The sequence below is a fragment of the Bombina bombina genome, chromosome 10 (assembly GCF_027579735.1).
Source record: "Bombina bombina isolate aBomBom1 chromosome 10, aBomBom1.pri, whole genome shotgun sequence".
NCBI lineage: Eukaryota > Metazoa > Chordata > Amphibia > Anura > Bombinatoridae > Bombina > Bombina bombina.
This window is the reverse complement of record NC_069508.1, coordinates 48,304,936-48,332,927: the sequence shown is the minus strand read 5'-3', so window position 1 is coordinate 48,332,927 and position 27,992 is coordinate 48,304,936. Positions and strand designations below refer to the sequence as shown.

General features: G+C 37.0%; 1 protein-coding gene across 1 annotated transcript; it reads right to left on the bottom strand.

The window, feature by feature from the left end:
* Positions 1-126: 126 nt before the first annotated feature.
* On the bottom strand, positions 127-26,473 carry LOC128641142 (holocytochrome c-type synthase). The gene is made up of 7 exons (XM_053693708.1): positions 26,346-26,473; positions 23,362-23,496; positions 22,670-22,809; positions 18,275-18,423; positions 9,362-9,481; positions 646-732; positions 127-553 (listed from the first exon to the last, which is right to left on the bottom strand). Exons 2-7 carry the CDS (start codon positions 23,489-23,491, stop codon positions 355-357), a joined length of 825 nt encoding a protein of 274 aa, XP_053549683.1. The 5' UTR covers positions 23,492-23,496; positions 26,346-26,473; the 3' UTR covers positions 127-354.
* Positions 26,474-27,992: the final 1,519 nt, after the last annotated feature.

Sequence of the window (27,992 nt, the reverse complement as noted above, 5' to 3'; positions counted from 1 at the left end):
TATTAGTTCACATTTTTGTGCAGCAATTGAATTTATTTTTCTTTGTTTTCATTTTCAATTAAAGTACAAGTCAGTATTTTATGCCAAAAGGGAGTTATATTATCCAAAAAAAACACAACAACAAAAAAACGAAATAATATTTTATTTTACAATTTTTATTTTCAAAAAGCCCTTTTTATATATAAATAGCTTTTTAAAATACTGTAACAGCTGTGAACGGCAAATTCCACATTCAATCCAGATTTCAGTTGCAGATGTCAGTTTAGTAATGTAAATTCTGGCAGAACTGTTCTGACATTTAACATCAGATTTTCGAAAGGTGCTAATAGACCACATCCCTCTTTATATGTCGGGTTACGATGTCCAGCGCCAATATGAGACTTTCATTCGGTCCCAGACAGCATTGATAGAGTCAAAAGCAGGACGAACGTCTAAAATAGTAAACTTATAGTTCTGATCTACTTCACCTCCGTCATAATAATCAATAACATATCGGACTTCTTTTCCACAACGATCTACAATCCAATCATGACGATCAAACGGAAGTTCATATCTATAAGGGGAAATTATAAAGCTTGTTATGAAATCGACAGATCACACAAGAAAAAAAAAAAAAAAAACATACAAAACACACAATATACGTACCCCATCCAAGAACGGACTCTGGCTCTAGGTGAAAATTCCTTTGCGTTACCGCCAAAACGGACCAGTGTTGGCCCACAAGGACATTCCCTAAATGGAAACATTAAACGTCAAAAAGGTTCCCTCTTAAAGCAAAGATTTAACTTAAAAAGGAACAGTCAAGTCATTATTAAAGTTAAAAGGGACAGTCTACCATAGAATTGTTATTGTTTTAAAAGATAGATAATCCCTTTATTACATCACCAACACAGTTATATTAATACACTTTTTACCTCTGATCTCCTTGTATCAAAACCTCTGCAGAATGCCCCTTATCTCAGTTCATTAGACAGACTTGCATTTTAGCCAATCAGTGCTAAATTATAAATAAACTCCATGGGAGTGAGCACAATGTTATCTATGTGACACACATTGACTAGCTCTGTCCAGCTGTAAAAAAACTGTCAAAATGCACTGAGATATGAGGCGGCCTTCAGCGGCTTAGAAATGAGCATATTAGCCTACCTAGGTTTAGCTTTCAACAAAGAATACTAAGAGGACAAAGCAAATTGGAAAGGTGTTTAAACTTTCATGATACAGATAGGGCATTTAATTTTAACTTTGACTAGACTGTCCCTTTAAAAAGGGATTGGGCAGAGTATGGAATATTTTTAACAATTTTCCAATTTACTTCTATTAACAATTTTGATTAGTTCTCTTTGTATCCTTTGTTAAAGGGACATAGAAACCACATTTTTTTCTTTCATAATTCAGATTGAGCATTTAATTTTAATCAACTTTTCATTTTACTACTCTTATCTAATTTGCTATGTTCTTTTGGTATTTTTTTGTTGAAATGTATACCTAGGTAGGCTCAGAAGTAGCAATGCACTACTGGGAGCTAGCTGCTCATTAGTGGCTGCATATAAATGTCTCTTGTTATTGGCTCAAGTGAGGTGTTCAGCTGCTTCCCAGAAGTACATTGCTGCTCTTCAACAAAGAATTTGAAGAGAATGAAACAAATTGTATGCTCTGAATCATTAAAAAAAATGTTTGGGTTTCATGTCCCTTCAAAAAGTAGTCCTAGGTAAGCTCAGGAGAGTGCATGTGTTTGGTCATCTGGCAGCAGTGTTTGCAACAATGTTTCTAGCAAAGTTCTGCCACAGAATGCTAAAGACACGTGCACGCTCATATAAGCCTACCTAGGTAAGCTCAGGAGAGTGCATGTGTCTAGCATTCTGTGGCAGAACCTTGCTAGAAACATTGTTGCAAACACTGCTGCCAGATGGCCAAAGACACGTGCACGCTCATATCAGCCTATCTAGGTTCCTGGGCACAGAACTTTTTTTTCACTTTCTGAAATAAGATTTTTTATTTTTTTGTGTGAAGATTTTTCTGCAGGTCAATTTAAAATGAAATTTAGTTTTAAATTAGGCAGTTACACTAAATCTCCAGCACTGATTAACAGGAGAATAAAGCGATTTATGAAGTTTTTATACCGTATTGCAGCAGCTGAAAGCTACATTGTAAATTAGCAGCAGAGAAAAAAAAGACATTTTGTTAAAGGGATAGTAAATCCTAGCTCCTATTTAAAATGTATTTTTCTGTTTTAGTTAAAACGGCACATGAAACGTTTATGATTCAGACGGAGCATACAATTTTAAACAACTTTCCAATTTACTTTTAAATTTGCATCATTCTCTTGGTATCCTTTGTTGACGGATTGCAATGTACTACCGGGAGCTAGCTGAGCACATCGAGTGAGACAAAAACAAGGAGTCATATGTGCAGCCACCAATCAGAAGCTAGCTCTCAGTAGTGGATTGTTGCTCCTAGGTCACCTAGGTATGCTTTTCAGTAAAGGATATAAAATAAACAAAGCAAATTAGATAATAGAAGTAACCTGAAATGTTGTTTAAAATTGCATGCTCTATCTGAAAAAAGTAGAAGGCAATTTATAATTTATTTTTTTGTCTTGTAGAGATTTGAAAATTTCCTGGTTTATTATAGAGAGGAAAACAAAAAGTCTCTGCAAAAAAAAATATAAATAAATAAAAAATAAAAAAAAAAAGTGTAAGATTTAACTTTTTATGAAATAATATAAAAACAGAAATGGTCGCTTGTAAAGGCGGATCGCCACACGCATTTAGTTGTGTGATATTACATAGCTTCACATTGCAGCACCAGCTAAACAACGTACGCACTAGAGTTTTCATATCAAGTTATAGAAAAGTAATGACTCTCATAAAAGCAAACATTTAATCTTCTAGAGGACATATTGCAAATTATATGATTTTTCTGGCTTTAATCACAACATATGCTCAAGTCAATTTTGCTGCCAAGAATTGTTTGGCAGAGTAATCCTTGAATAATCTCTAATAATTTATGACCTTCTACATAAAGAGTGAGCGTGCAAAAAAAGATGGTCTTACAGGGGGGGGGGGGGGAAGCGACAACTGGCAAGTCAAATTTTTGGCACTCGTGTAATATCTGAAAAATAATAAAATTACTGAAAACAGAGCACCTTCTGGCAAACTGGATATAATATGCTGTATATCCTCAAGGCTAAGTGAATCTCCTACATAGGTAAAATAAATGACATTTATGTAGACTTGAAAACATATTGTTCGCAAACATTAAAGGGATATTCAAGTCAAAACTTTAATGATTCAGATAGGGCATTCAATTTTAAACAACTTTCCAGTTTACATCCGTTAACAAAATGTATTATCAGCCCTTACTCTCCATTTCATGCCTTTAACCCTTTCACTACCCGAACTTTCGGACAAAAACTTGCCCAAAATACCAGAGAATTTTTTGCATTTTTTTTTTAAATTTACTTAGCTGTCAGAACTATATATATATTTTTTTTAAGTAGGCAATCCAAGGTATTAATCTAGACCCATTTTGGTATATTTCATGCCACCATTTTGCCAAATGCGATCAAATAATAAAATTTAAAAAAAATTCACTTTTTTCTCTTGTTAAGTGTATCCAGTCCACGGATCATCCATTACTTATGGGATATTAACTCCTCCCCAACAGGAAGTGCAAGAGGATTCACCCAGCAGAGCTGCTATATAGCTCCTCCCCTAACTGCCATTACCAGTCATTCTCTTGCACCCAACGAATAGATAGGATGTGTGAGAGGACTGTGGTGATTATACTTAGTTTCATACCTTCAATCAAAAGTTTGTTATTTTATAATAGCACCGGAGTGTGTTATTCCTTCTCTGGTAGAATTTGAAGAAGAATCTACCTGAGTTTTTCTATGATTTTAGCCGGAGTAGTTAAGATCATATTGCTGTTTCTCGGCCATCTGAGGAGAGGTAAACTTCAGATCAGGGGACAGCGGGCAGATTAATCTGCAAAGAGGTATGTAGCAGCTTATTATTTTCGGACAATGGAATTGATGAGAAAATTCTGCCATACCGATATAATGTAAACTCAGCCTTAAATGCAGTAGCAGCAACTGGTATCAGGCTGTCATGTATGTATATTTTACACTTCAGTATTCTGGGGAATGGCACTTCACTGGAATTATACTGTATGCATAAAACTTTAGCCTAATTTGCAGGGACTAGCAACAGGCTTTTTAATAACACTCAATTTATTAATGTTAAACGTTTTTTTGCTGGCATGTAAAATCGTTTAATTTTCTGAGGTACTGGGTGAAAAAATGTTTTGGGCACTATTTTTTTCCACTTGGCAGTCGTTTTATTTAATTTATGACAGTTTACTGATCTCACTCACTGTTATGTGTGAGGGGGAGATTCAGTCAGAAGCTTATTGTCTTCCCTGCATGATCCGGTTCATCTCTACAGAACTCAGGGGTCTTCAAAACTTGTTTTGAGGGAGGTAATCACTCACAGCAGAGCTGTGAGATTGTAGTTGACTGTGATAAAAAAACGTTTATTTGTGTATTTTTTTTTTTTCTGCTATCAAAGATAATTCGCTGGGCAGAGTCTCACTCTTGCCACCTGTCAGCAATCCACATCCCGGGAGTGGAGAACTGGGAGGCGGATTTCTTAAGTCGTCAGACTTTTCATCCGGGGGAGTGGGAACTTCATCCGGAGGTCTTTGCCCAAATACTTCGACGTTGGGGCAAACCAGAGATAGATCTCATGGCGTCTCGACAGAACGCCAAGCTTCCTCGTTACGGGTCCAGATCCAGGGATCCGGGAGCGGTTCTGATAGATGCTTTGACAGCACCTTGGACCTTCGGGATGGCTTATGTGTTTCCACCCTTCCCGATGCTTCCTCGATTGATTGCCAGAATCAAACAGGAGAGTGCATCAGTGATTCTAATAGCGCCTGCATGGCCACGCAGGACTTGGTATGCAGATCTAGTGGACATGTCATCCTGTCCACCTTGGTCGCTACCTCTGAAACAGGACCTTCTGATCCAGGGTCCCTTCAAACATCAAAATCTAATTTCTCTGAAGCTGACTGCTTGGAAATTGAACGCTTGATTTTATCAAAACGTGGTTTTTCTGAGTCAGTTATTGATACCTTAATACAGGCTAGGAAGCCTGTTACCAGAAAGATTTACCATAAGATATGGCGCAAATACTTATATTGGTGCGAATCCAAGAGTTACTCATGGAGTAAGGTTAGGATTCCGAGGATATTGTCTTTTCTACAAGAAGGTTTAGAAAAGGGTTTATCCGCTAGTTCCTTAAAGGGACAGATTTCAGCTCTGTCCATTCTTTTACACAAACGTCTGTCAGAAGTTCCGGACGTTCAAGCTTTTTGTCAGGCTTTAGCTAGGATCAAGCCTGTGTTTAAAACTGTTGCTCCACCATGGAGTTTGAACTTAGTTCTTAATGTTTTACAGGGGGTTCCGTTTGAACCCCTTCATTCCATTGATATCAAGTTGTTATCTTGGAAAGTTCTGTTTTTAATGGCGATTTCCTCGGCTCGAAGAGTCTCTGAGTTATCTGCCTTACATTGTGATTCTCCTTATCTGATTTTTCATTCAGACAAGGTAGTTCTGCGTACTAAACCTGGGTTCCTACCTAAGGTGGTCACTAACAGGAATATCAATCAAGAGATTGTGGTTCCATCTTTGTGTCCTAATCCTTCTTCGAAAAAGGAACGTCTGCTACACAATCTAGATGTAGTCCGTGCCCTGAAATTTTATCTACAGGCAACTAAGGATTTTCGACAAACGTCTTCCCTGTTTGTCGTTTATTCTGGTCAGAGGAGAGGTCAAAAAGCTTCGGCTACCTCTCTCTCCTTTTGGCTTCGTAGCATAATACGGTTAGCCTATGAGACTGCTGGACAGCAGCCCCCTGAAAGAATTACAGCACATTCTACTAGAGCTGTGGCTTCCACTTGGGCCTTTAAGAATGAGGCTTCTGTTGAACAGATTTGCAAGGCTGCAACTTGGTCTTCTCTTCATACTTTTTCCAAATTTTACAAATTTGACACTTTTGCTTCTTCGGAGGCTGTTTTTGGGAGAAAGGTTCTTCAGGCAGTGGTTCCTTCCGTATAAAGAGCCTGCCTGTCCCTCCCGTCATCCGTGTACTTTAGCTTTGGTATTGGTATCCCATAAGTAATGGATGATCCGTGGACTGGATACACTTAACAAGAGAAAACATAATTTATGCTTACCTGATAAATTTATTTCTCTTGTAGTGTATCCAGTCCACGGCCCGCCCTGTCACTTTAAGGCAGGTAATTTTTCCATTAAACTACAGTCACCACTGCACCCTATGGTTTTCCTTTCTCTGCATGTTTTCGGTCGAATGACTGGTAATGGCAGTTAGGGGAGGAGCTATATAGCAGCTCTGCTGGGTGAATCCTCTTGCACTTCCTGTTGGGGAGGAGTTAATATCCCATAAGTAATGGATGATCCGTGGACTGGATACACTACAAGAGAAATACATTTATCAGGTAAGCATAAATTATGTTTTTTTTTTTTTTTTACAAACTTTGGGTTTCTCATAAAAATTCTTTACATACTGCTTGTGCAATCATGGCACAAATGTTTGTAAATGTTTCTCTGGGATCCCCTTTTTTCAGAAATAGCAGACATATATGGCTTTGGCATTGCTTTTTGGTAATTAGAAGGCACCTAATTGCAATTGCACAATTCTATTATTCCCAGCAGTGAAGGGGTTAATCAGGTAGCTTAAAAGGTTAATTTTAGCTTTAGTGTAGAGATTAGCCTCCCACCTGACACTTCCTACCACCTGATCCCTACTTGATCCCTCCCAAACCCCCACTGGTAACCCCCATCTTGGGTATTGGCAGACAGTCTGCCAGTATGAAAATGAGGCTTTTTTATAATTCTATAATTTCGGTAGTGTAGGATCCCCCTTTACCTCCCAACCGTTCTGATTCTCCCCCCCGCCCCCCCAAAAAAAACAGCTCTCTAAACCTCCCCCCCTCTGTTAGGCACCATCTTGGGTACTGGCAGCTGTCTGCCAGTACTTATAAACTATCTTTTTTTTTTATTATTATTTTAGCATATTTTCCGTAGCATAGTGTTCCCCCGAACCCCAACCATGACCTTCAGTTTAGGGTCCCCCACACCCCCTTTTCTGTAGCGTAGCTGCCCCATCCCTCCCTGTCCCTTTGTTTATTTTTTTCCGTAGGTAGGGTCCTCCCACCCGCAACGATCGTTACAGACGGTGACACAGTGTCACCGTATTTAACAATTAGTCATCTGCCCTCATATGAAGCTGGAGCGCCTATCGGGCTCCGGCTCCATATGCAGAAGATGCCTGAAACTTCAGGAGCTCCAGATCTGGGCTGTAACTTAACAGCCGAGAGTGCTGGAGCTTCCTGAAGCGACGACGTATATAGAAGTGGTGTGGTACATTAGCCAAAGTACTGCTCAACTTGTATATAGGTCATATTGGGTGAAGGGGTTAAAGGGTTACTAAAGTCAAAATTAAGCTTTCATAATTCAGGTTGAACATGCAATTTTAAAAGAGACTTTACAATTTACTTCCATGATCAAATTTTGCACAGTCTTTTCATATGCACAAGTTCACAGGGTACACGTATACTAGTCTGATTGGCTGATGGCTGTTACATGATATAGGGGGCCAGCAAATGGGTAAAAAAAAAAAAAAAAAATTGTTAATAAATAAAATGTAAAAAAAAATTTTAATGCTTACTTGAAATAAGTTATTTTGTTGTCTTTTTATTATGCACTTGTTAAATATGCAATTCTATTTAAAGGGACATTAAACCCAAAATTTTTCTTTCATAATTCAGACAGATAATACAATTTTAAACAACATTCCAATTTACTTCTATTATCTAATTTGCTTCATTCTTTAAATATATTTTGTTAAAAAATAGCAATGCACACGAGTGAGCCAATCACAGGAGGCATCTATGTTCAGCCACCAATCAGAAGCTACTGAGCCTATCTAGATATGCTTTTCAGGAAAGAATATCAATAGAATGAAGCAAATAAGATAATAGAAGTAAACTAGAAAGCTGTTTAAAATTGCATTCTCTATCTGAATCATGGAAGAAAAAATGTGGGTTTAATGTCCCTTTAATTTCATGGTCCTTTAACTGTATGCATCTCAGTGACTGTTGGCTATTCTGAGTGTTCTGTTTGATATCTGTATAAGGAAGTAATTTGACAGCAAAGATTTGTGGGAATTGTAGTCCCAGATGTTGTTCTGTATGCTGCTAAAGCCTGGATACCTGTAGTATGTCTGTCTATATGAGGAAATCATTCACACACATTTAAAAATAAAAACGTTAGGACTTTTAATTGCAAAATACTTCTATTAATCTCAGAGTTTAAAGTTGGCAATCAAAACTTTTTGTAATGTACTTTCATTTAGTCAATTACATTGTATATTCCACATTCTTTATACATAGGTACACAGGTAAGCCTATGTCCACACTTTTGTCTTTTTTAACTTTTGTATTCCCCCTGTATATACAATTTCACATATTTATAGATATTCATTCAATGTTGATATATAACTTTATGTCAGTATATGCTCTATGTAAAGCTATATATTTCCCCTGTCTGTTCTCCTACACTGGACACTGTCTGCCTGTTACCTAAGCCCCCTCATGATTTTTACGACACCTCCTCCTCTCCCTGCACTTTCTGTCTTCTTAGCTATTCTGTGTTTTAAGATACAATCTGTAAATTCCATTGAATCAACCAAACATCGCATCAAATGTTGTAAGGTCAGGATTCTGGATCCTGCAGCCTGTTCATGAAAGGTGGGCAAAACAAATCATGAATTCAGGAATGTACACTGCAATATTTTTTCCTTCACTGAAATAACATTTTTATGAGGAGTTGGAGTTCAAATGTAATATTCCATTAAAGGGACGTAAAACCCAAAATATATCTCATGATACAGACAGAACTTGCAATCTTAAAAACAACTTTCTAATTTACTTCTATTCTCAAATTTTCTTTGTTCCTTTGGTATCCTTTGTTGAAAAGTAGGGACATAAGCTCAGCAGTATGCACATGTCCGAAGCACTATATGGCAGCAGTTTTGCAAGAATGTTATCCATTTGCAAGATTACTAGATGGAAGCACTATTTCCTGTCATGCAGTTCTCCAAACACCTTCCTAGGTAGCTCTTCAACAAAGAATTCCATAGGAACAAAGCAAATTGGAAACTTTTTTTTTAAATTGTATGCTCTGTCTAAAATCATATAAGAAAATGTTTGTGTTTCATATCCCTTTAAGTTACAATATGTTTAGCCGAACCCACATTTTCGAAGATCATACACTCACTTGGCGTGGAGAGCTTCCCACTTCAGAATTTCCTGCCAGGCCTGTTCGTTGTTCTGGTTGTGAATCTTAATTATATTATCCATATCTTCAGGTTTAATATCCTCTTCTTTCCATCTCCATCTAAAACACAGAATCACAAAAGTAATTATTTCAGATTGCAACAAAACAGACTCAAACATATAGGTTTCCCATTACTTACATAAAGTCACTGCATGACTAAACTGTATTAAAAAAAAATATATATATATATATATATATATATATATATATATATATATATATATATATATATATATATATATATATATATATATATATATATATATAAAAAATGTAACAGGGTACTGGATCCTACAAAATGCAGACTAGCCTAGGAAAATTACAGTAATAGTAGGAAAAAAACAAAGTATATTGTTAAAGGGACAGTCTACTCAAAACTTTTCTCCCCTTTAATTTGCTCCCAATGATCCAATTTACCTGCTGGAGTGTATTAAATTGTTTACAAGAAGCTCCTTTACCCTTATATTGGCATTTGAAATAGTTGATTTAGCATGTGGTATCCCCACCTATTCTGAAAGTTTGTGGCCGCAGGTCCCAGCTATAGATAAGCTTTGTAAACACAGCCAGCTGAAGAAATTACACTCCCAGTGGAATATAGCAGAGATAAGGTAATAAAATGTTGATTTTCCATTGTTCTCTCCAAGTATTGGTGATTGTTTTAAGGACAGATATAAGATAAAGAAGCAGGTATATGTGCACAATGTGATACAGTAATGAGATCTTAATATACCTACAAGCTCAACCCTTTTTATTAGGTTGTGGCTTCAAAACACAAAATCAGAGCTTTAATATACACAAATAAACCTCAAAGCTAATTTTCATATTTTTTTTTACTCTGCTTTTGGTATAAAAAAACAATTGTAAACACATTAAGGGAAAAACAATCTAACAGTATACTGCCCCTTTAAGGTTTTTGTTTCTCCACACGCAACCATTTTAAGAAGAATTAACTTAGAGTTTAATGTATCTGAAATTGTCCACATAAATCATAGAAGCAAATGGAATACATCTGAAAGAGAAAGATACAGAGATGCAAAATCCCTAGCAGACATCAGAAAAATATGGTACAGTAACTGGAAAACATAATTTATGTAAGAACTTACCTGATAAATTCATTTCTTTCATATTAGCAAGAGTCCATGAGCTAGTGACGTATGGGATATACATTCCTACCAGGAGGGGCAAAGTTTCCCAAACCTCAAAATGCCTATAAATACACCCCTCACCACACCCACAATTCAGTTTAACGAATAGCCAAGAAGTGGGGTGATAAAAAAGTGCGAAAGCATATAAAATAAGGAATTGGAATAATTGTGCTTTATACAAAAATCATAACCACCCCAAAAAAAGGGCGGGCCTCATGGACTCTTGCTAATATGAAAGAAATGAATTTATCAGGTAAGTTCTAACATAAATTATGTTTTCTTTCATGTAATTAGCAAGAGTCCATGAGCTAGTGACGTATGGGACAATGATTACCCAAGATGTGGATCTTTCCACGCAAGAGTCACTAGAGAGGGAGGGATAAAATAAAGACAGCCAATTCCTGCTGAAAATAATCCACACCCAAAATAAAGTTTAATGAAAAACATAAGCAGAAGATTCAAACTGAAACCGCTGCCTGAAGTACTTTTCTACCAAAAACTGCTTCAGAAGAAGAAAACACATCAAAATGGTAGAATTTAGTAAAAGTATGCAAAGAGGACCAAGTTGCTGCTTTGCAAATCTGATCAATCGAAGCTTCATTCCTAAACGCCCAGGAAGTAGAAACTGACCTAGTAGAATGAGCTGTAATCCTTTGAGGCGGAGATTTACCCGACTCAACATAGACAAGATGAATTAAAGATGTCAACCAAGATGCCAAAGAAATGGCAGAAGCTTTCTGGCCTTTTCAAGAACCAGAAAAGATAACAAATAAACTAGAAGTCTTTCGGAAAGACTTAGTAGCTTCAACATAATATTTCAAAGCTCTAACAACATCCAAAGAATGCAATGATTTCTCCTTAGAATTCTTAGGATTAGGACATAATGAAGGAACCACAATTTCCCTACTAATGTTGTTAGAATTCACAACTTTAGGTAAAAATTCAAAAGAAGTTCGCAACACTGCCTTATCCTGATGAAAAATCAGAAAAGGAGACTCACAAGAAAGAGCAGATAATTCAGAAACTCTTCTGGCAGAAGAGATTGCCAAAATGAACAAAACTTTCCAAGAAAGTAATTTAATGTCCAATGAATGCATAGGTTCAAACGGAGGAGCTTGAAGAGCCCCCAGAATCAAATTCAAACTCCAAGGAGGAGAAATTGACTTAATGACAGGTTTTATACGAACCAAAGCTTGTACAAAACAATGAATATCAGGAAGATTAGCAATCTTTCTGTGAAAAAGAACAGAAAGAGCAGAGATTTGTCCTTTCAAAGAACTTGCGGATAAACCTTTCTCTAAACCATCCTGAAGAAACTGTAAAATTCTCGGAATTCTAAAAGAATGCCAAGAAAAAATGATGAGAAAGACACCAAGAAATATAAGTCTTCCAGACTCTATAATATATCTCTCTGGATACAGATTTACGAGCCTGTAACATAGTATTAATCACAGAGTCAGAGAAACCTCTTTGACCAAGAATCAAGCGTTCAATCTCCATACCTTTAAATTTAAGGATTTGAGATCCTGATGGAAAAAAGGACCTTGCGACAGAAGGTCTGGTCGTAGCGGAAGAGTCCACGGATGGCAAGAGGCCATCCGGACAAGATCCGCATACCAAAACCTGTGAGGCCATGCCGGAGCTACCAGCAGAACAAACGAGCATTCCTTCAGAATCTTGGAGATTACTCTTGGAAGAAGAACTAGAGGCGGAAAGATATAAGCAGGATGATACTTCCAAGGAAGTGATAATGCATCCACTGCTTCCGCCTGAGGATCCCGGGATCTGGACAGATACCTGGGAAGTTTCTTGTTTAGATGAGACACCATCAGATCTATTTCTGGAAGCTCCCACATTTGAACAATCTGAAGAAATACCTCTGGGTGAAGAGACCATTCGCCCGGATGCAACGTTTGGCGACTGAGATAATCCGCTTCCCAATTGTCTATACCTGGGATATGAACCGCAGAGATTAGACAGGAGCTGGATTCTGCCCAAACCAGAATTCGAGATACTTCTTTCATAGCCAGAGGACTGTGAGTCCCTCCTTGATGATTGATGTATGCCACAGTAGTGACATTGTCTGTCTGAAAACAAATGAACGATTCTCTCTTCAGAAGAGGCCAAGACTGAAGAGCTCTGAAAATTGCACGGAGTTCCAAAATATTGATCGGTAATCTCACCTCCTGAGATTCCCAAACTCCTTGTGCCGTCAGAGATCCCCACACAGCTCCCCAACCTGTGAGACTTGCATCTGTTGAAATTACAGTCCAGGTCGGAAGCACAAAAGAAGCCCCCTGAATTAAACGATGGTGATCTGTCCACCACGTTAGAGAGTGTCGTACAATCGGTTTTAAAGATATTAATTGAGATATCTTTGTGTAATCCTTGCACCATTGATTCAGCATACAGAGCTGAAGAGGTCGCATGTGAAAACGAGCAAAGGGGATCGCGTCCGATGCAGCAGTCATAAGACCTAGAATTTCCATGCATAATGCTACCGAAGGGAATGATTGTGACTGAAGGTTTCGACAAGCTGAAATCAATTTTAGACGTCTCTTGTCCGTTAAAGACAGAGTCATGGACACTGAATCTATCTGGAAACCCAGAAAGGTTACCCTTGTCTGAGGAATCAATGAACTTTTTGGTGAATTGATCCTCCAACCATGATCTTGAAGAAACAACACAAGTCGATTCGTATGAGATTCTGCTAAATGTAAAGACTGAGCAAGTACCAAGATATCGTCCAAATAAGGAAATACCACAATACCCTGTTCTCTGATTACAGACAGAAGGGCACCGAGAACCTTTGTAAAAATTCTTGGAGCTGTAGCTAGGCCAAACGGCAGAGCCACAAACTGGTAATGCTTGTCCAGAAAAGAGAATCTCAGGAACTGATAATGATCTGGATGAATCGGAATATGCAGATATGCATCCTGTAAATCTATTGTGGACATAAAATGCCCTTGCTGAACAAAAGGCAAGATAGTCCTTACAGTTACCATTTTGAACGTTGGTATCCTTACATAACGATTCAATATTTTTAGATCCAGAACTGGTCTGAAGGAATTCTCCTTCTTTGGTACAATGAAGAGATTTGAATAAAACCCCATCCCCTGTTCCAGAACTGGAACTGGCATAATTACTCCAGCCAACTCTAGATCTGAAACACAATTCAGAAATGCTTGAGCTTTCACTGGATTTACTGGGACACGGGAAAGAAAAAATCTCTTTGCAGGAGGTCTCATCTTGAAACCAATTCTGTACCCTTCTGAAACAATGTTCTGAATCCAAAGATTGTGAACAGAATTGATCCAAATTTCTTTGAAAAAACGTAACCTGCCCCCTACCAGCTGAGCTGGAATGAGGGCCGCACCTTCATGTGGACTTAGAAGCAGGCTTTGCCTTTCTAGAAGGCTTGGATTTATTCCAGACTGGAGATGGTTTCCAAACTGAAACTGCTCCTGAGGATGAAGGATCAGGCTTTTGTTCTTTGTTGAAACGAAAGGAACGAAAACGATTATTAGCCCTGTTTTTACCCTTAGATTTTTTATCCTGTGGTAAAAAAGTTCCTTTCCCACCAGTAACAGTTGAGATAATGGAATCCAACTGAGAACCAAATAATTTGTTACCCTGGAAAGAAATGGAAAGTAGAGTTGATTTAGAAGCCATATCAGCATTCCAAGTTTTAAGCCATAATGCTCTTCTAGCTAAAATAGCTAGAGACATAAACCTGACATCAACTCTGATAATATCAAAAATGGCATCACAGATAAAATTATTAGCATGCTGAAGAAGAATAATAATATTATGAGAATCATGATCTGTTACTTGTTGTGCTAAAGTCTCCAACCAAAAAGTTGAAGCTGCAGCAACATCAGCCAAAGATATAGCAGGTCTAAGAAGATTACCTGAACACATATAAGCTTTTCTTAGAAAGGATTCAATTTTCCTATCTAAAGGATCTTTAAACGAAGTACCATCTGACGTAGGAATAGTAGTACGTTTAGCAAGGGTAGAAATAGCCCCATCGACTTTAGGGATTTTGTCCCAAAATTCTAATCTGTCAGACGGCACAGGATATAATTGCTTAAAACGTTTAGAAGGAGTAAATGAATTACCCAATTTATCCCATTCTCTGGAAATTACTTCAGAAATAGCATTAGGAAAACAGGAAAAACTTCTGGAATAACCACAGGAGATTTAAATACCTTATCTAAACGTTTAGAATTAGTATCAAGAGGACCAGAATCCTCTATTTCTAAAGCAATTAGTACTTCTTTAAGTAAAGAACGAATAAATTCCATTTTAAATAAATATGAAGATTTATCAGCATCAATCTCTGAGACAGAATCCTCTGAACCAGAAGAGTCATCAGAATCAGAATGATGATGTTCATTTAAAAATTCATCTGTAGAGAGAGAAGTTTTAAAAGATTTTTTATGTTTACTAGAAGGAGAAATAACAGACATAGCCTTCTTGATGGATTCAGAAACAAAATCTCTTATGTTATCAGGAACATTCTGCACCTTAGATGTTGAGGGAACTGCAACAGGCAATGGTACATTACTAAAGGAAATATTATCTGCTTTAACAAGTTTGTCATGACAATTAATACAAACAACAGCCGGAGGAATAGCTACCAAAAGTTTACAGCAGATACACTTAGCTTTGGTAGTTCCAGCACTAGACAGCGATTTTCCTGAAGTATCTTCTGACTCAGATGCAACGTGAGACATCTTGCAATATGTAAGAGAAAAAACAACATATAAAGCAAAATTGATCAAATTCCTTAAATGACAGTTTCAGGAATGGGAAAAAATGCCAATAAACAAGCTTCTAGTAACCAGAAGCAAAGAAAAAATGAGACTGAAATAATGTGGAGACAAAAGAGACGCCCATATTTTTTGGCGCCAAATAATACGCCCACATTGTTTGGCGCCTAAATGCTTTTTGGCGCCAAAAATGACGCCACATCCGGAACGCCGACATTTTTGGCGCAAAAGGACGTCAAAAAATGACGCAACTTCCGGCGACACGTATGACGCCGGAAACAGAAAAGATTTTTTGCGCCAAAAAAGTCTGCGCCAAGAATGACGCAATAAAATGAAGCATTTTCAGCCCCCGCGAGCCTAACAGCCAACAGGGAAAAAAAGTCAAATTTTTAAGGTAAGAAAAAATGATTGATTCAAATGCATTATCCCAAATATGAAACTGACTGTCTGAAAATAAGGAATGTTGAACATCCTGAGTCAAGGCAAATAAATGTTTGAATACATGTATTTAGAACTTTATAAATAAAGTGCCCAACCATAGCTTAGAGTGTCACAGAAAATAAGATTTACTTACCCCAGGACACTCGTCTACATGTTTGTAGAAAGCCAAACCAGTACTGAAACGAAAATCAGCAGAGGTAATGGTATATAAATAAGAGTATATCGTCGATCTGAAAAGGGAGGTAAGAGATGAATCTCTACGACCGATAACAGAGAACCTATGAAATAGACCCCGTAGAAGGAGATCACTGCATTCAAATAGGCAATACTCTCCTCACATCCCTCTGACATTCACTGCACGCTGAGAGGAAAACCGGGCTCCAACTTGCTGCGGAGCGCATATCAACGTAGAATCTAGCACAAACTTACTTCACCACCTCCATAGGAGGCAAAGTTTGTAAAACTGAATTGTGGGTGTGGTGAGGGGTGTATTTATAGGCATTTTGAGGTTTGGGAAACTTTGCCCCTCCTGGTAGGAATGTATATCCCATACGTCACTAGCTCATGGACTCTTGCTAATTACATGAAAGAAATGTAAATGCAAGTTAAAATGAAACCTTCACAATTTAGATAGGATTATTCAATTTTAAAAGAATAATTAAATACTGAAGAATTGCTTAGTACATGGAGCCCATTGCATTGGTTTCCACCTAGGTCAACTTCACATAAGGACTAAAATTTAGCTTGATCAAATTTGAAGACAGAAATATTTATAAAAGGCATTCAAAACAGAACTAATCTACAAAATACTTGCGTCTCCAAGAACAAGAACGGCTGAACTATCAAAATTATTCAACAGTATGGTTGATTCAAGCAACGCTATATTTTTCCTCATTTGCCCGCAGCTCTCTTCAAAGCAGTTCACTTATTTTAGCCAATTATAGGTGCTCCGTATCTCCATACTGCAGCCACTGCAAAAATGTACGTCCTGCTCTATAACGTGCACACTAAACTAAAAGGCACGATACCACTGATCTGTGAATGAGCCCTGCTTCTGTCAGAGAGTTTCCAAGATGGCGGCATCCAGTGTAAATAAGCAAAGCTTTGTTAACCAGCACTTGTACAGGTTTAAAAGACAACTGCTTCAAAGACAGATGCATGCACATGAGGTAAAATAATGATAGATAATAATGATAAATATTATTATATTATTATTATTAATAATATAGTACTTGTATCCAATAGTTTAACGTCCCTAGCCCCTTCTATTTCAGCTGTATTAGCAAAGAACTTCAAAGACCTTAAAGGAATATAAAACAGTTTGTTTCATTGTTGTAATAAAAAAATAAAATAAAAAAAAAAAAACACACTAAGCAGTGGCTTATACTTAATATAAATCAGTGCAATATGTATTATTTAGCATTTTAAAAAAAGTTTACCTTTTTATTTCTATATTTTTAAACTTAATTGTTGCAGTGTCCATTACTTCTTGTCACAGCCCTACAAGGGGACTGTGGTCTCTACAGGAAGGCATGTTTAGTTTGATGTCATAAATGTTCTAGAGTAACATGAACTGGTTTACTATTCAGTAAATACTAGAGAAACAGGAAGTCAGTTACCCAGTTCCAAAAACTCAGAAGAGGACAGAATGTAACTTAAAAGGAGAATACACTAAAAAAAAAAAATTCCCCTTGGTGTTTCCAATTACTTTTTTTTACCAGCTGCAAAGTATAAAATGTATGAAATTTGCTTTTTTAAGGCTTATTTGTGTATATGAAATAGCTGATTTTGTGTTTTGAAGCCACAACCTAATAAAATGGGTTGAGCTTGTAGGTACAATCAGATCTCATAACTTTATCACATTGTGTACATATACCTGCTTCTTTATCTTATATCTGTAGGTATAATCAGATCTCATTACTGTATCACATTGTGTACATATGCATGCATCTTTATCTTATTTCTGTCCATAAACCAATCACCAATACTTGCAGAGAACAATGGAAAATTAACATTTTATTACCTTATATCTTCTATACCCCACTGGGAGTGTAATTTCTTCTACTGGCTGTGTTTACACAGCTTGGCCTTGAGGCCAGAAAACTTTCAAGATGGGTGGGGATACTACAGGCTAAAATCAACTATTTCAAATGCTAATATAAGAGTAATTGAAATACGTATAAACAATTGAATACACTCCAGCAGGTAAAATGGATCATTGGGAGCAAATTACAGGGGAGAACATTTTTGAGTAAACTGTCCCCTTAAGTTACCAACACGTCATCTCCCTGAGGGCAGTGGCTACACTGTGAGTTTGCTCTTTTTACAAGAAAATGTGTTTGCTTCTTTTTTTTTTTTTTAACAAATGGTTTTCTTTGATTTAGAATATTTGCTTTTCACTAAAGGAGCACTGTTTCATCTCTCTTTAATGAAGATTTTTGTACAATTTATAGCTGCAGTAGTACTGTGTGTGAGAAGGACAGTAACGTTACCCCTTTCTCAGCATTGCATTCCAGAACATTTGTTCAGATGGATATACCCAGTTTTTATCAGATTTGGCTCGAGGAATTGTGGATTCTTCTCTTTTCAGGGACAAGGTGAATGGCTGATCCGGGGCTGGGATCTGATTTGGAGGAGGCATCTAAAGAGAGGAAAAAAAAACAACTAATGAAGACTTTAAAATCCTCGGAGTGAGCACAAGTCATCTTGCTTGCCAAACAGAAGCAGAAAACTAAAATGATTTAAACAGTGATTCAGTTTTGTGGTAGTCTGTAAAATGCAACATGATTTTAACCCTTGATTACCAAAAACATGCATGCAGTAGCAAGGCACACACACACACACCTTTCATTGCTCGCACGGATCTATAAAAAAAAAAAAAAAAAAAAAAAAAAAAAACACAACACATACTAAATTACTTAAAAAAAAAAAAAAAAAAGGCAAAGAAAAGTTTGTAACATTTAATTTATTTTAAAAAGGACTGACATACACGACACAGCATGACCTGGTGTGAGCTGTTGTGGCAAATCACTCTCTTTTTACCCTACTTAGAATAGGGACATAAAACCCAAATTTTTTCTCTTTCGTGATTCAGATAGAACATACAATTTTAAACAACTTTCTAATTTACTTCTATTATCCAATTTGCTTCATTCTCTTGGTATCCTTTGTTGAAGAAACAGCCATGCATATGGGTGAGCATGTATATGCGCAGCCACCAATCAGCATCTCATTGAGCATACCTACGTATGCTTTTCAACAATACCAAGAGAACGAAACAAATTAAATAGAAGTAAATTGGAAAGTTATTTAAAAAAAATCACATGGTCTATCTCAATCATGAAAGAAAAGAAAATTGGGTTTCATGTCCCTTTAATCATAAAGCTCTCTTTGAACAGTCTCAACATTTTTTTCATAGTCTTTCCCTTTTTTTTGTGTCATATACTTTCTTCTTTTTTGACAAATTTTCACCGACATTAATTTATTGCCATATATATGAAACGGAAGCTAAACATTCACTCACAAAACTGAAGCATTGTTGGTAACTAAGAAATGTAGCCAATATTAGAAACAAAACTCTGGGAAAATATCTACTGTAAAAACGGAGTGATTTTCTTTCATGATTTAGGTAAAACATACAATTTTAAAACAACATTCCAGCTTAATTTTATTTTCAAATTTTCTTTATTCGCTTGGTATCATTTGTTGAAGCAGCAGCAATGCACTACTGGTTTCTAACTGAACAGATGGGTGAGCCAATGACCATCGGTATATATAAGCAGCCACCAATCAGCAGCAAGAACCTAGGTTCTTTGCTGCTCCTGAGCTTAATCTTTCAGCAAAGGATAACAAGAGAAGGAAGCAAATTAAATAGAAGTAAATTAGAAAGTTGTTTAAAATTGTATGTTCTGTCTAAATCATGAATATCTAATTATGACTTTACTGTCCCTTTAACTGCAAGAAGGAAACATGTTGCAGTGACTTGACCCTTTGATTTTCTCAAGGGTCTTAGCAGCAGTGAAATAACGCTCAGGTTGAAAAAAAAAAAATAAGTCAATCAACAGGCTAAATAACTGCTGCAAAACATACTCTTAGAGCTTAAAGGGATACTAAACCCAAAGTTTATCTTTCAGGATTCGGATAGAGCAATTTTAAGCAACTTTCTAATTTACTCCTATTATCTTTTTTTTCTTTTTCTCTTTATTTGAAAAAGCAGGAATGAAAGCTTTGGAGCAGTCCCATTTGTAGCCACCAAACAGCAAGCGCTATCCAGGGTTCTGAACCAAAAATGGGCCGGATCGAAAACATTAATTCCTGCTTTCTCAAACAAAGATACCAAGAGAACAAAGAACATTTTCATTAAAGAAAAAAAATTGGTTTTAGTATCCCTTTAACGACCGAGGACGTGCCAGGCAAGTCCTACAAAAAGTGTCAGTTAATGACCAAGGACGTCCCTGATACGTCCTCTGGTGTTTCAAGCGGTGGTGACCGCTTCCAGTCACTTTCAGGGTATTGCAGTGATGCCTCGATATTGAGGAATCCTGCAATACTCTTTTTTTAGGCACTGATGCAGAGAGAGCCACTCTGTGGTGCTGGTCATTGGTGGGTGGGAGCCATGGAAGGGAGTCGGCCCATCGCTGGACGCAGTTCCGGATCCTGTTGGGGGAGGAGGAGGGAGGAAGGAGGAATTAAAAAAATACATGTTGGGAAAGGAATCGGGAGGGGGGGGGTAGGATATTGAGGGGGCACAGCTAAACTACAAAACAAAATGGGGTATTTATAAATCTCCTAAAAAAATTAAAAAAGAGCCAGATTTTGACTAAACTGGGTACTGGCAGACAGCTGCCAGTACCAAAGATGGCAGCAAATAGGTAGAGGGGGAGGATTAGAGAGCTGTTGGGGGGGGATCCAACACTGCATAATGAATAAAATAAATTAAAAAAAATGCGTATGTGTCAGGTGAGAGGCTGATCTCTACAATAAGGCTTAAATTAACCCTACAAGCTCCCTAATTAACCCCTTCACTGCTGGGCATAATACAAGTGTGGTGTGCAGCAGCATTTAGCGGCCTTCTAATTACCAAAAAGTAATGCCCGCGCCATATATGTCTGCTATTTCTGAACAAAGGGGATCCCAGAGAAGCATTTACAACCATTTGTGCCATAATTGCACAAGATGTTTGTAAATCATTTCAGCGAGAAACCTAAAGTTTGTGAAAAAGTTTAACGATTTTTTTTATTTGATCGCATTTGCCGGTGAAATGGTGGCATGAAATATAACAAAATGGGCTTAGATCAATACATGTCAAGGGATATTCAGGGATTCCTAACAGATATCAGATTTCCAATGTAACTAGCGCTAATTTTGAGAAAAAAAATGGTTTGGAAATAGCAAAGTGCTACTTGTACTTATTGCCCTATAACTTGCAAAAAAAGCAAAGAAACATTGGGCATTTCTAAACTCAGGACAAAATTTAGAAACTATTTAGCATGGTTGTTTTTTAGTGGTTGTAGATGTGTAACAGATTTTGGGGGTCAAAGTTAGAAAAAGTCGGGGGGGTTTTCCCCCATTTTTTCATCATATTTTATATGATGAAAATAATGGTATCTTTAGAAAGTCCATTTAGTGGCGAGAAAAACAGTATATAATATGTGTGGGTACAGTAAATGAGTAAGAGGAAAATTACAGTTAAACACAAACACCGCAGAAATGTAAAAATAGCCCTGGTCCCGAACGGACAGAAAATTGAAAAGTGCTGTGGTCACCAAGGGGTTAACCCTGCTTTTCTGGTCCTGGGTAAGGGGTGGAACTACCAATGGTGCAGCTAGTCTGAACATAGGTATGTGCAGAATGTGTTCTCTCTGTATATACTCAAATTGCTTATACAGAGCAGCTTGTATATTATTATTTGTTTACTACGGAATTGCCTTTGAGGGGCACAAAACTTTTTTTTTTTTTTGCACCAAGCCCTCTATTGAGTAGGTCCGCTACTGTTTTGAGTAAATAGGGAAACTAAAGGGAAAGGCAAAAAGATATGGTAAGATGAGATCTGAGCCTGGCTACCGCAGAGGCACCTGCAACCAGGCAGAAAAAAAAGTTACTGTGTTGACGCATAACACAAACTTACCAACGGCAGATAATATTTTATGTAATGTTCTCCCCTGGACCATTTTAATGCAAGCACTACATGACTCATTTTCTTGACAAACCAGCTAAAATGTAAGCCAATATTAAAGGGACAGTAAACTATAAAAATAAAAGCGATTCACAGGCACGCCGTCTAATCAGAGCACGTCCGATTGCGCTATTGAACTGAATGTAGCGCGCTACCAGACCATAGCGGGAGAGCGCTACATTCAGTTCAATAGTACGATCGGGCGCGCAGTGATTAGACAGCGTGTCCCCGAGAAGCGCTTTTGAAAAAGAAGACCTAATCAGCAGATCATGGAGAGGAGAACAGGTATGTGCAACTTTAACAGCTAAAATCCTTTGATTTTGAAAGCTGTCGCTAAGATAATGTTATATAATTCTGCACTGTGTGCAGAATTCTAAACACATTTTTTTACCATACGAAGAGAGAAGCGCTCTACCAGGAACAAACAACAGCTCATCAGCTAGTTCTACGGCGATTTACCACCCGGAAGCAGCCTCTTTTAGACCAGTGTGCTTTTCACAGAGGAAAACTTTCCTGAAGTATATCAGTCTGATCCCGCCAAGTATGGTCAGTCCAGCCCCGAAATACCAGGCAATCCTCCTCTGAACAAGGAACATGACAACCCCAGACGAACATTTCGGCCTCCTACGGGCCTCGTCAGTGATGTGCAAACACATTAATAATAATAATAAATACACACACACACACTAGAGAAATATTATTGTCATATTACCATATTGCTAGGATCAATTTCATCTTGATTTCTTGATTTCACTGGACATTCAACAAATTCATACGCCCTTTCTTGATGTGTGGGTACAGAGCAGCCTTGGTTTTCAGCGTTTTGTGCAGACTCTATATTTATAGGGCATCCTAGAATGATTACAAGTGAGAACAAAAATAAAGTTTCCTTGTATTGCACATGTAAATCTGTTATAAATCAGACATGCTTATAGAAGTAAAACAAGGGATTTGGTAAAAACAAAAGGATTCAATGGTAACCTATACTATGCAATCTGATATGTACATCTAAAATACATAAATATAAATGTAATGTAAGCATAAAAGCGGGCCCATTTTTGGTTCGGCACCTGGGCTGCACTTGCTGATTGGTGGCTACATTTAGACACCAGTCATTAGGAGCTATCTAGGTACTGAACAAAAAATGCTGTCTCCTATGCTTACATTCCTGCTTTTTCAAATAAAGATAGCAACAGAACGAAGAAATATTTATAATAGGAGTAAAATAGAAAGCTGCATGCTCTATCTAAATCATGAAAGAAAAAGAATGGGTTTTGTGTCGCTTTAAGTATAAATTCCAGGCATATATTACAATCATATTTCAATATAAAAGCTCTACATACACTGCAGTAGAAATTTCTCAATATTGAATTAAGCCTCAACCTTGTCTATTATAATAACTACCTTCCGCTTTCTTCTGGTGCATGGGGCATCCTGGTGGGGGAGATACTGAAGAAGTCTGAGGATGTTCAGTTACAGGTTGGGACTGTGGCTTGGAAGAAGAGGCTGACGGTACTGATGTAGATCCACCCATTTTACCTGAACAAGAGAGACAAAAACCTAACACTATTAAATCGTATTAAAAACGGGCACTTTCATTCATCAAACTTTACATTTCACTGGTTTTGTTAAGATACTTACCTTTTCTTATTGAAAGCCGATCCAGAGATTCTCCAGCCCGTCGCAAGCCTCTTCATACGTCAGCAATGACAATTCCGGCATCCTCCAATCACCAATCATTGCCTAAAGCAACACCATGATTGGAGGAAGGCCGGGATCGTCATTTCTGACGTAGGAAGAGGCTTGCGACGGGCGTGGGAAGTGCTGGAGCGGCTTTCACGAAGAAAAGGTAAGCATTTTAACAAATCAAGTGAAATGTAAAGTTTGATGAAAGTGCCGTTTTAATTGGATTATTAAAAACTGGGCACTGGTTCATCAAAATTTACATTCACTTTAAAATGACCACTCAATGCAGTATAATTGTATAATTAAAGGGATACTAAACCCATATTTTTTCTTTCACAATAAAGATATTTTAAGCAACTTTCTAATTTACTCCTATTATCAAATTTTCTTCAATCTCTTGCTATCTTTTATTTAAAAAGCAGGAATGTAAAAGCTTAGGGGACGGCCCATTTTAGGTTCAGTACCCTGGATAGCGCTCGCTTTTTGGCGGCTACTTTTAGCCACCAATAAGCAAGCATGACTCAGAATCGGAACCAAAAATGGGCCGGCTCCTAAGCTTTAAATTCCTGCTTTTTAAAACAACGATAGCAAGAGATTGAAGAAAAATTGATAATGGGAGTAAAAGTTGCTTAAAATGACATGCTCTGAATCAAGAAAGAAAAATATGGGTTTAGTGTCCCTTTAAGTGTGGGGGGGGGGGGGATTATTATTGCTTAGATTCCGGACCTGATTTTAAAACATGTAAAGTTTACCATCACTTTAAAGGGACACTGAACCCAAATTGTTTCTTTCATGATACAGATAGAGCATACAATTTTAAGCAACTTTCTAATTTACTCCTATTATTTTTTTCTTCATTCACTTACTATCTTTATTTAAAAAGCAAGAATGTAAGTTTATTGAAGCCGACCCATTTTTGGTTCACTACCTGGGTTGTCCTTGCTGATTGGACAGGACCAATAAACAAGTACTGTCCATGGTTCTAAACCAAAAATTAGCTGGCTCCTTAGCTTAGATTCCTTTTTTTTTTTTACAAATAAAGATAGCAAGAGAACAAAAAAATTGATAATAGGAGTAAATTAGAAAGTTGTTTAAAATTGCATGCTCTATCTTAATCATGAAAGAAAAAATATGGGTTTAGCGTTCCTTTAATACAAATCCCACAAGAGAAAAGATATTTATAAAAAATTAAAAAAAAAAAAAAAAAAAAAAAAAAAAAAAAAAAAAAAACACCTTTACTTAAATAACAAATAGAGTAAAAACCAACTAAAAAAAGGTCATAAAATCAATTATATGCAAATATTTTATGGAAAAGAATGGTGTCTATTTAGGATACTACGTTGTAGTTTGTTATAGCTATAACAATATCTAGAAAGAAAACGTTTGCATTGACCACTCAGAACTAAAACATGTATAGTATTATATAAACATGATTATCTAATATGCTGATTAAGAGATGCATGCTCTAAAACTAATACTGGATTTTAAAATAAATGTAATACTTTAAAATATATTTAGTTGTTGTATTATGATTAAAACAAATATTTAAGTGCTCTACTATCTGCTGAGCCATACAGTAGCAGGTAATATTTTAATACTGACTGGAGTGATATATTAATATTATCTGTGCAACATCTATGCATTTAGAAATTCCAGCAAACAATTCTGACAAACTTTCTGGGGGGTTAGATACCAGCAACTTTAAAGTGAAGGTCAATTTTCATGTGAAAGTGCCCGGTTTTTTAAAAAAAAAACTATTAAAAACAAGGGCACTTTCATTCATGAAAATTGACATTTCAGACTTTTTTTTTTTTTTTAAATATACCTTTTCTTCTTGAAGCCGCTCCAGTGCTTCACCAGCCCGTCGCAAGCCTCTTCATACGTCAGCAAAGACGATTCCGACATCCTCCAATCACGGCTTCCCCCCCCCCCCCCCCGGGGTAATTGTTGCCTGATGCAATGCAGTGATTGGAGGAAGCCGGTTTCGTCATTGCTGGGTAAGTAAACCAGGAAGAAGCAGGCGGGGCATCATTTCCAAACGGCGATCCGGCGTTTTAGAAGAACAAGGTAAGTATTTTTAAAATACGGTGCTATGTCAATTTTCATGAATGAAAATGCCCCTGTTTTTAATAGTTTTTTTTTTTTTTTTTTTTAAAAACGGGCACTTTCACATGACAATTGACCTTCACTTTAAACTTTACCGTACTTCTTCAAGAGGTCATAAGCATTAACATTGAATACAAAACACCTTATTCAACAACATGTGCATTGTATAGTAAAATACATCTTGGTGGAATTAGCAAATAACCTGATCATGTATTTTTTAATGAGATTAGATTTTAAAAATGGCACAGCACACACATTATGTGTAAGAAATTACACAACTATAATAAAAATATAGATCATTCTAAAGTATTGCAGATATATATATATATATATATATATATATATATATATATATATATATATATATATATATAAATAAAGCATCAGCTCTGTCTTGAGTGCTTACATATCATATGGTATCAGTGTCTTATTATGATATAGTTGTGACAATAATAAGGTATCAGCATCCCAAGGCATGCAAAGGTCACCTCTGTGTAACAAAATGTTATGGACACATGTGACATTTAAATGGACGAAGCAACAACAATTAAATGCGCTGCTTGGCACAATGACCCCCACGAGTCACGGTCACTCACCTGGCCCGCACACTGCGGGATTCTTGTCACCAGGGAAACTGCTTCTCTGGGGATCACCCTTTAAACGAGGGTAAAGCACTGCAGCAATTACGGCGCACTCGTATGACGCGGTGCGTGTCAAGCCTCGCTTTGGGTTAGTCACGCCTTATGTTGTATAATAGTTGTATAATATGTTGTGACCCGATTGCATTGTGGGATTAGTACTTTTGGGAATAAAGATTGTTATTCCATAATAAAACCAGACCGGGCTGAATTCATTGCCATGGTTTAGGCCCTTTATGGCTGCTAATGGGTTAAAAAGATTTTAAGGATATAAAGATTCGTGAGACTAATGGCGCTAAGTATGTGACAGCATAACAGAAAACGGAACACGTGGTTTCCAAAACTGTTGCTGAATGTATAGTTGCATTATATTAGTTCAGTATGTAGTCTCTATACAAAGATGTATCTAAGTCATTCTTAACCCCTTAAGGACAAGACCATTTTTCAATTGTCTTACCCTTAGCTATTTTTACATTTTTGTCTGTAATTTTCCTCTTACTCATTTACTGTACCCACACATATTATATACCGTTTTTTTCACCATTAAATGGACTTTCTAAAGATACCATTATTTTCATCTTATCTTATAATTTACTATAAAAACAATTATAAAATATGATGAAAAAAATTGGAAAAAAAAAACTCACTTTTTCTAACTTTAACCCCAAAATCTGTTACACATCTACAACCACCAAAAAACACCCATGCTAAATAGTTTCTAAATTTTGTCCTGAGTTTAGAAATACCCAATGGTTACATCTTCTTTGCTTTTTTTGCAAGTTATAGGGCAATAAGTACAAGTAGCACTTTGCTATTTCCAAACCATTTTTTTTTCTCAAAATTAGCGCTAGTTACATTGCAACACTGATATCTGTCAGGAATCCCTGAATATCCCTTGACATGTATACGGTATATATATTTTCAGTAAACAACCCAAAGTATTGATCTAGGCCCATTTTGGTAAATTTTATGCCACCATTTCACCGCCAAATGCGATCAAATAAAAAAATGTTTTTCACTTTTTCGCAAACTTTAGGTTTCTCACAGAACTTATTTACAAACAACTTGTGCAATTATGGCAGAAATTATTGTAAATGCTTTTTTGGGATCCCCTTTGTTCAGAAATAGCAGACATATGGCTTTGGCATTGCTCTTTGGTAATTAGAAGGCTGCTGCTGCTACGGCTGTGCACCACACTTGTATCATGCCCAGCAGTGAAGGGGTTAATTAGGTAGCTTGTAGGGTTAATTTTAGCTTTAGTGTAGAGCTCAGCCTCCCACCTGACACATCCCACCCCTGATTCCTCCCTAACCCCTCTCAAACAGCTCTCTTCCCTTCCCCACCCCACAATTGTCCCTGCCATCTTAAGTACTGGCAAAAAGTCTGCCTGTACTAAAATAAAATGCTTTTTTTTTCCTGATTCCCCCAAACAGCTCTCTAACCCTCCCCCTCAACCTTATTGTCCGCCATCTTGGGTACTGTCAGTTGTCTGCCAGTACCCATTTTGCATACAAAATTAAAAAATAATTATTTTATTTATTTATTTTTCTGTAGTGTAGCTTCCCCCCTCAATAACCAACCCCCACCACCTTCCAGATCCCTTAG

Bases quoted from the DNA above. Each gene is read 5' to 3' on its own strand.
- LOC128641142 (XM_053693708.1), bottom strand. From the start codon at position 23,491: ATGGGTGGATCTACATCAGTACCGTCAGCCTCTTCTTCCAAGCCACAG. The intron at 22,810-23,361 runs GTAGTTATTATA...TAATCATTCTAG, and splicing joins GCACCAGAAGAAAGCGGAAG to GATGCCCTATAAATATAGAG. The intron at 733-9,361 runs GTGAGTGTATGA...GTTTCCATTTAG, and splicing joins TGGGAAGCTCTCCACGCCAA to GGAATGTCCTTGTGGGCCAA.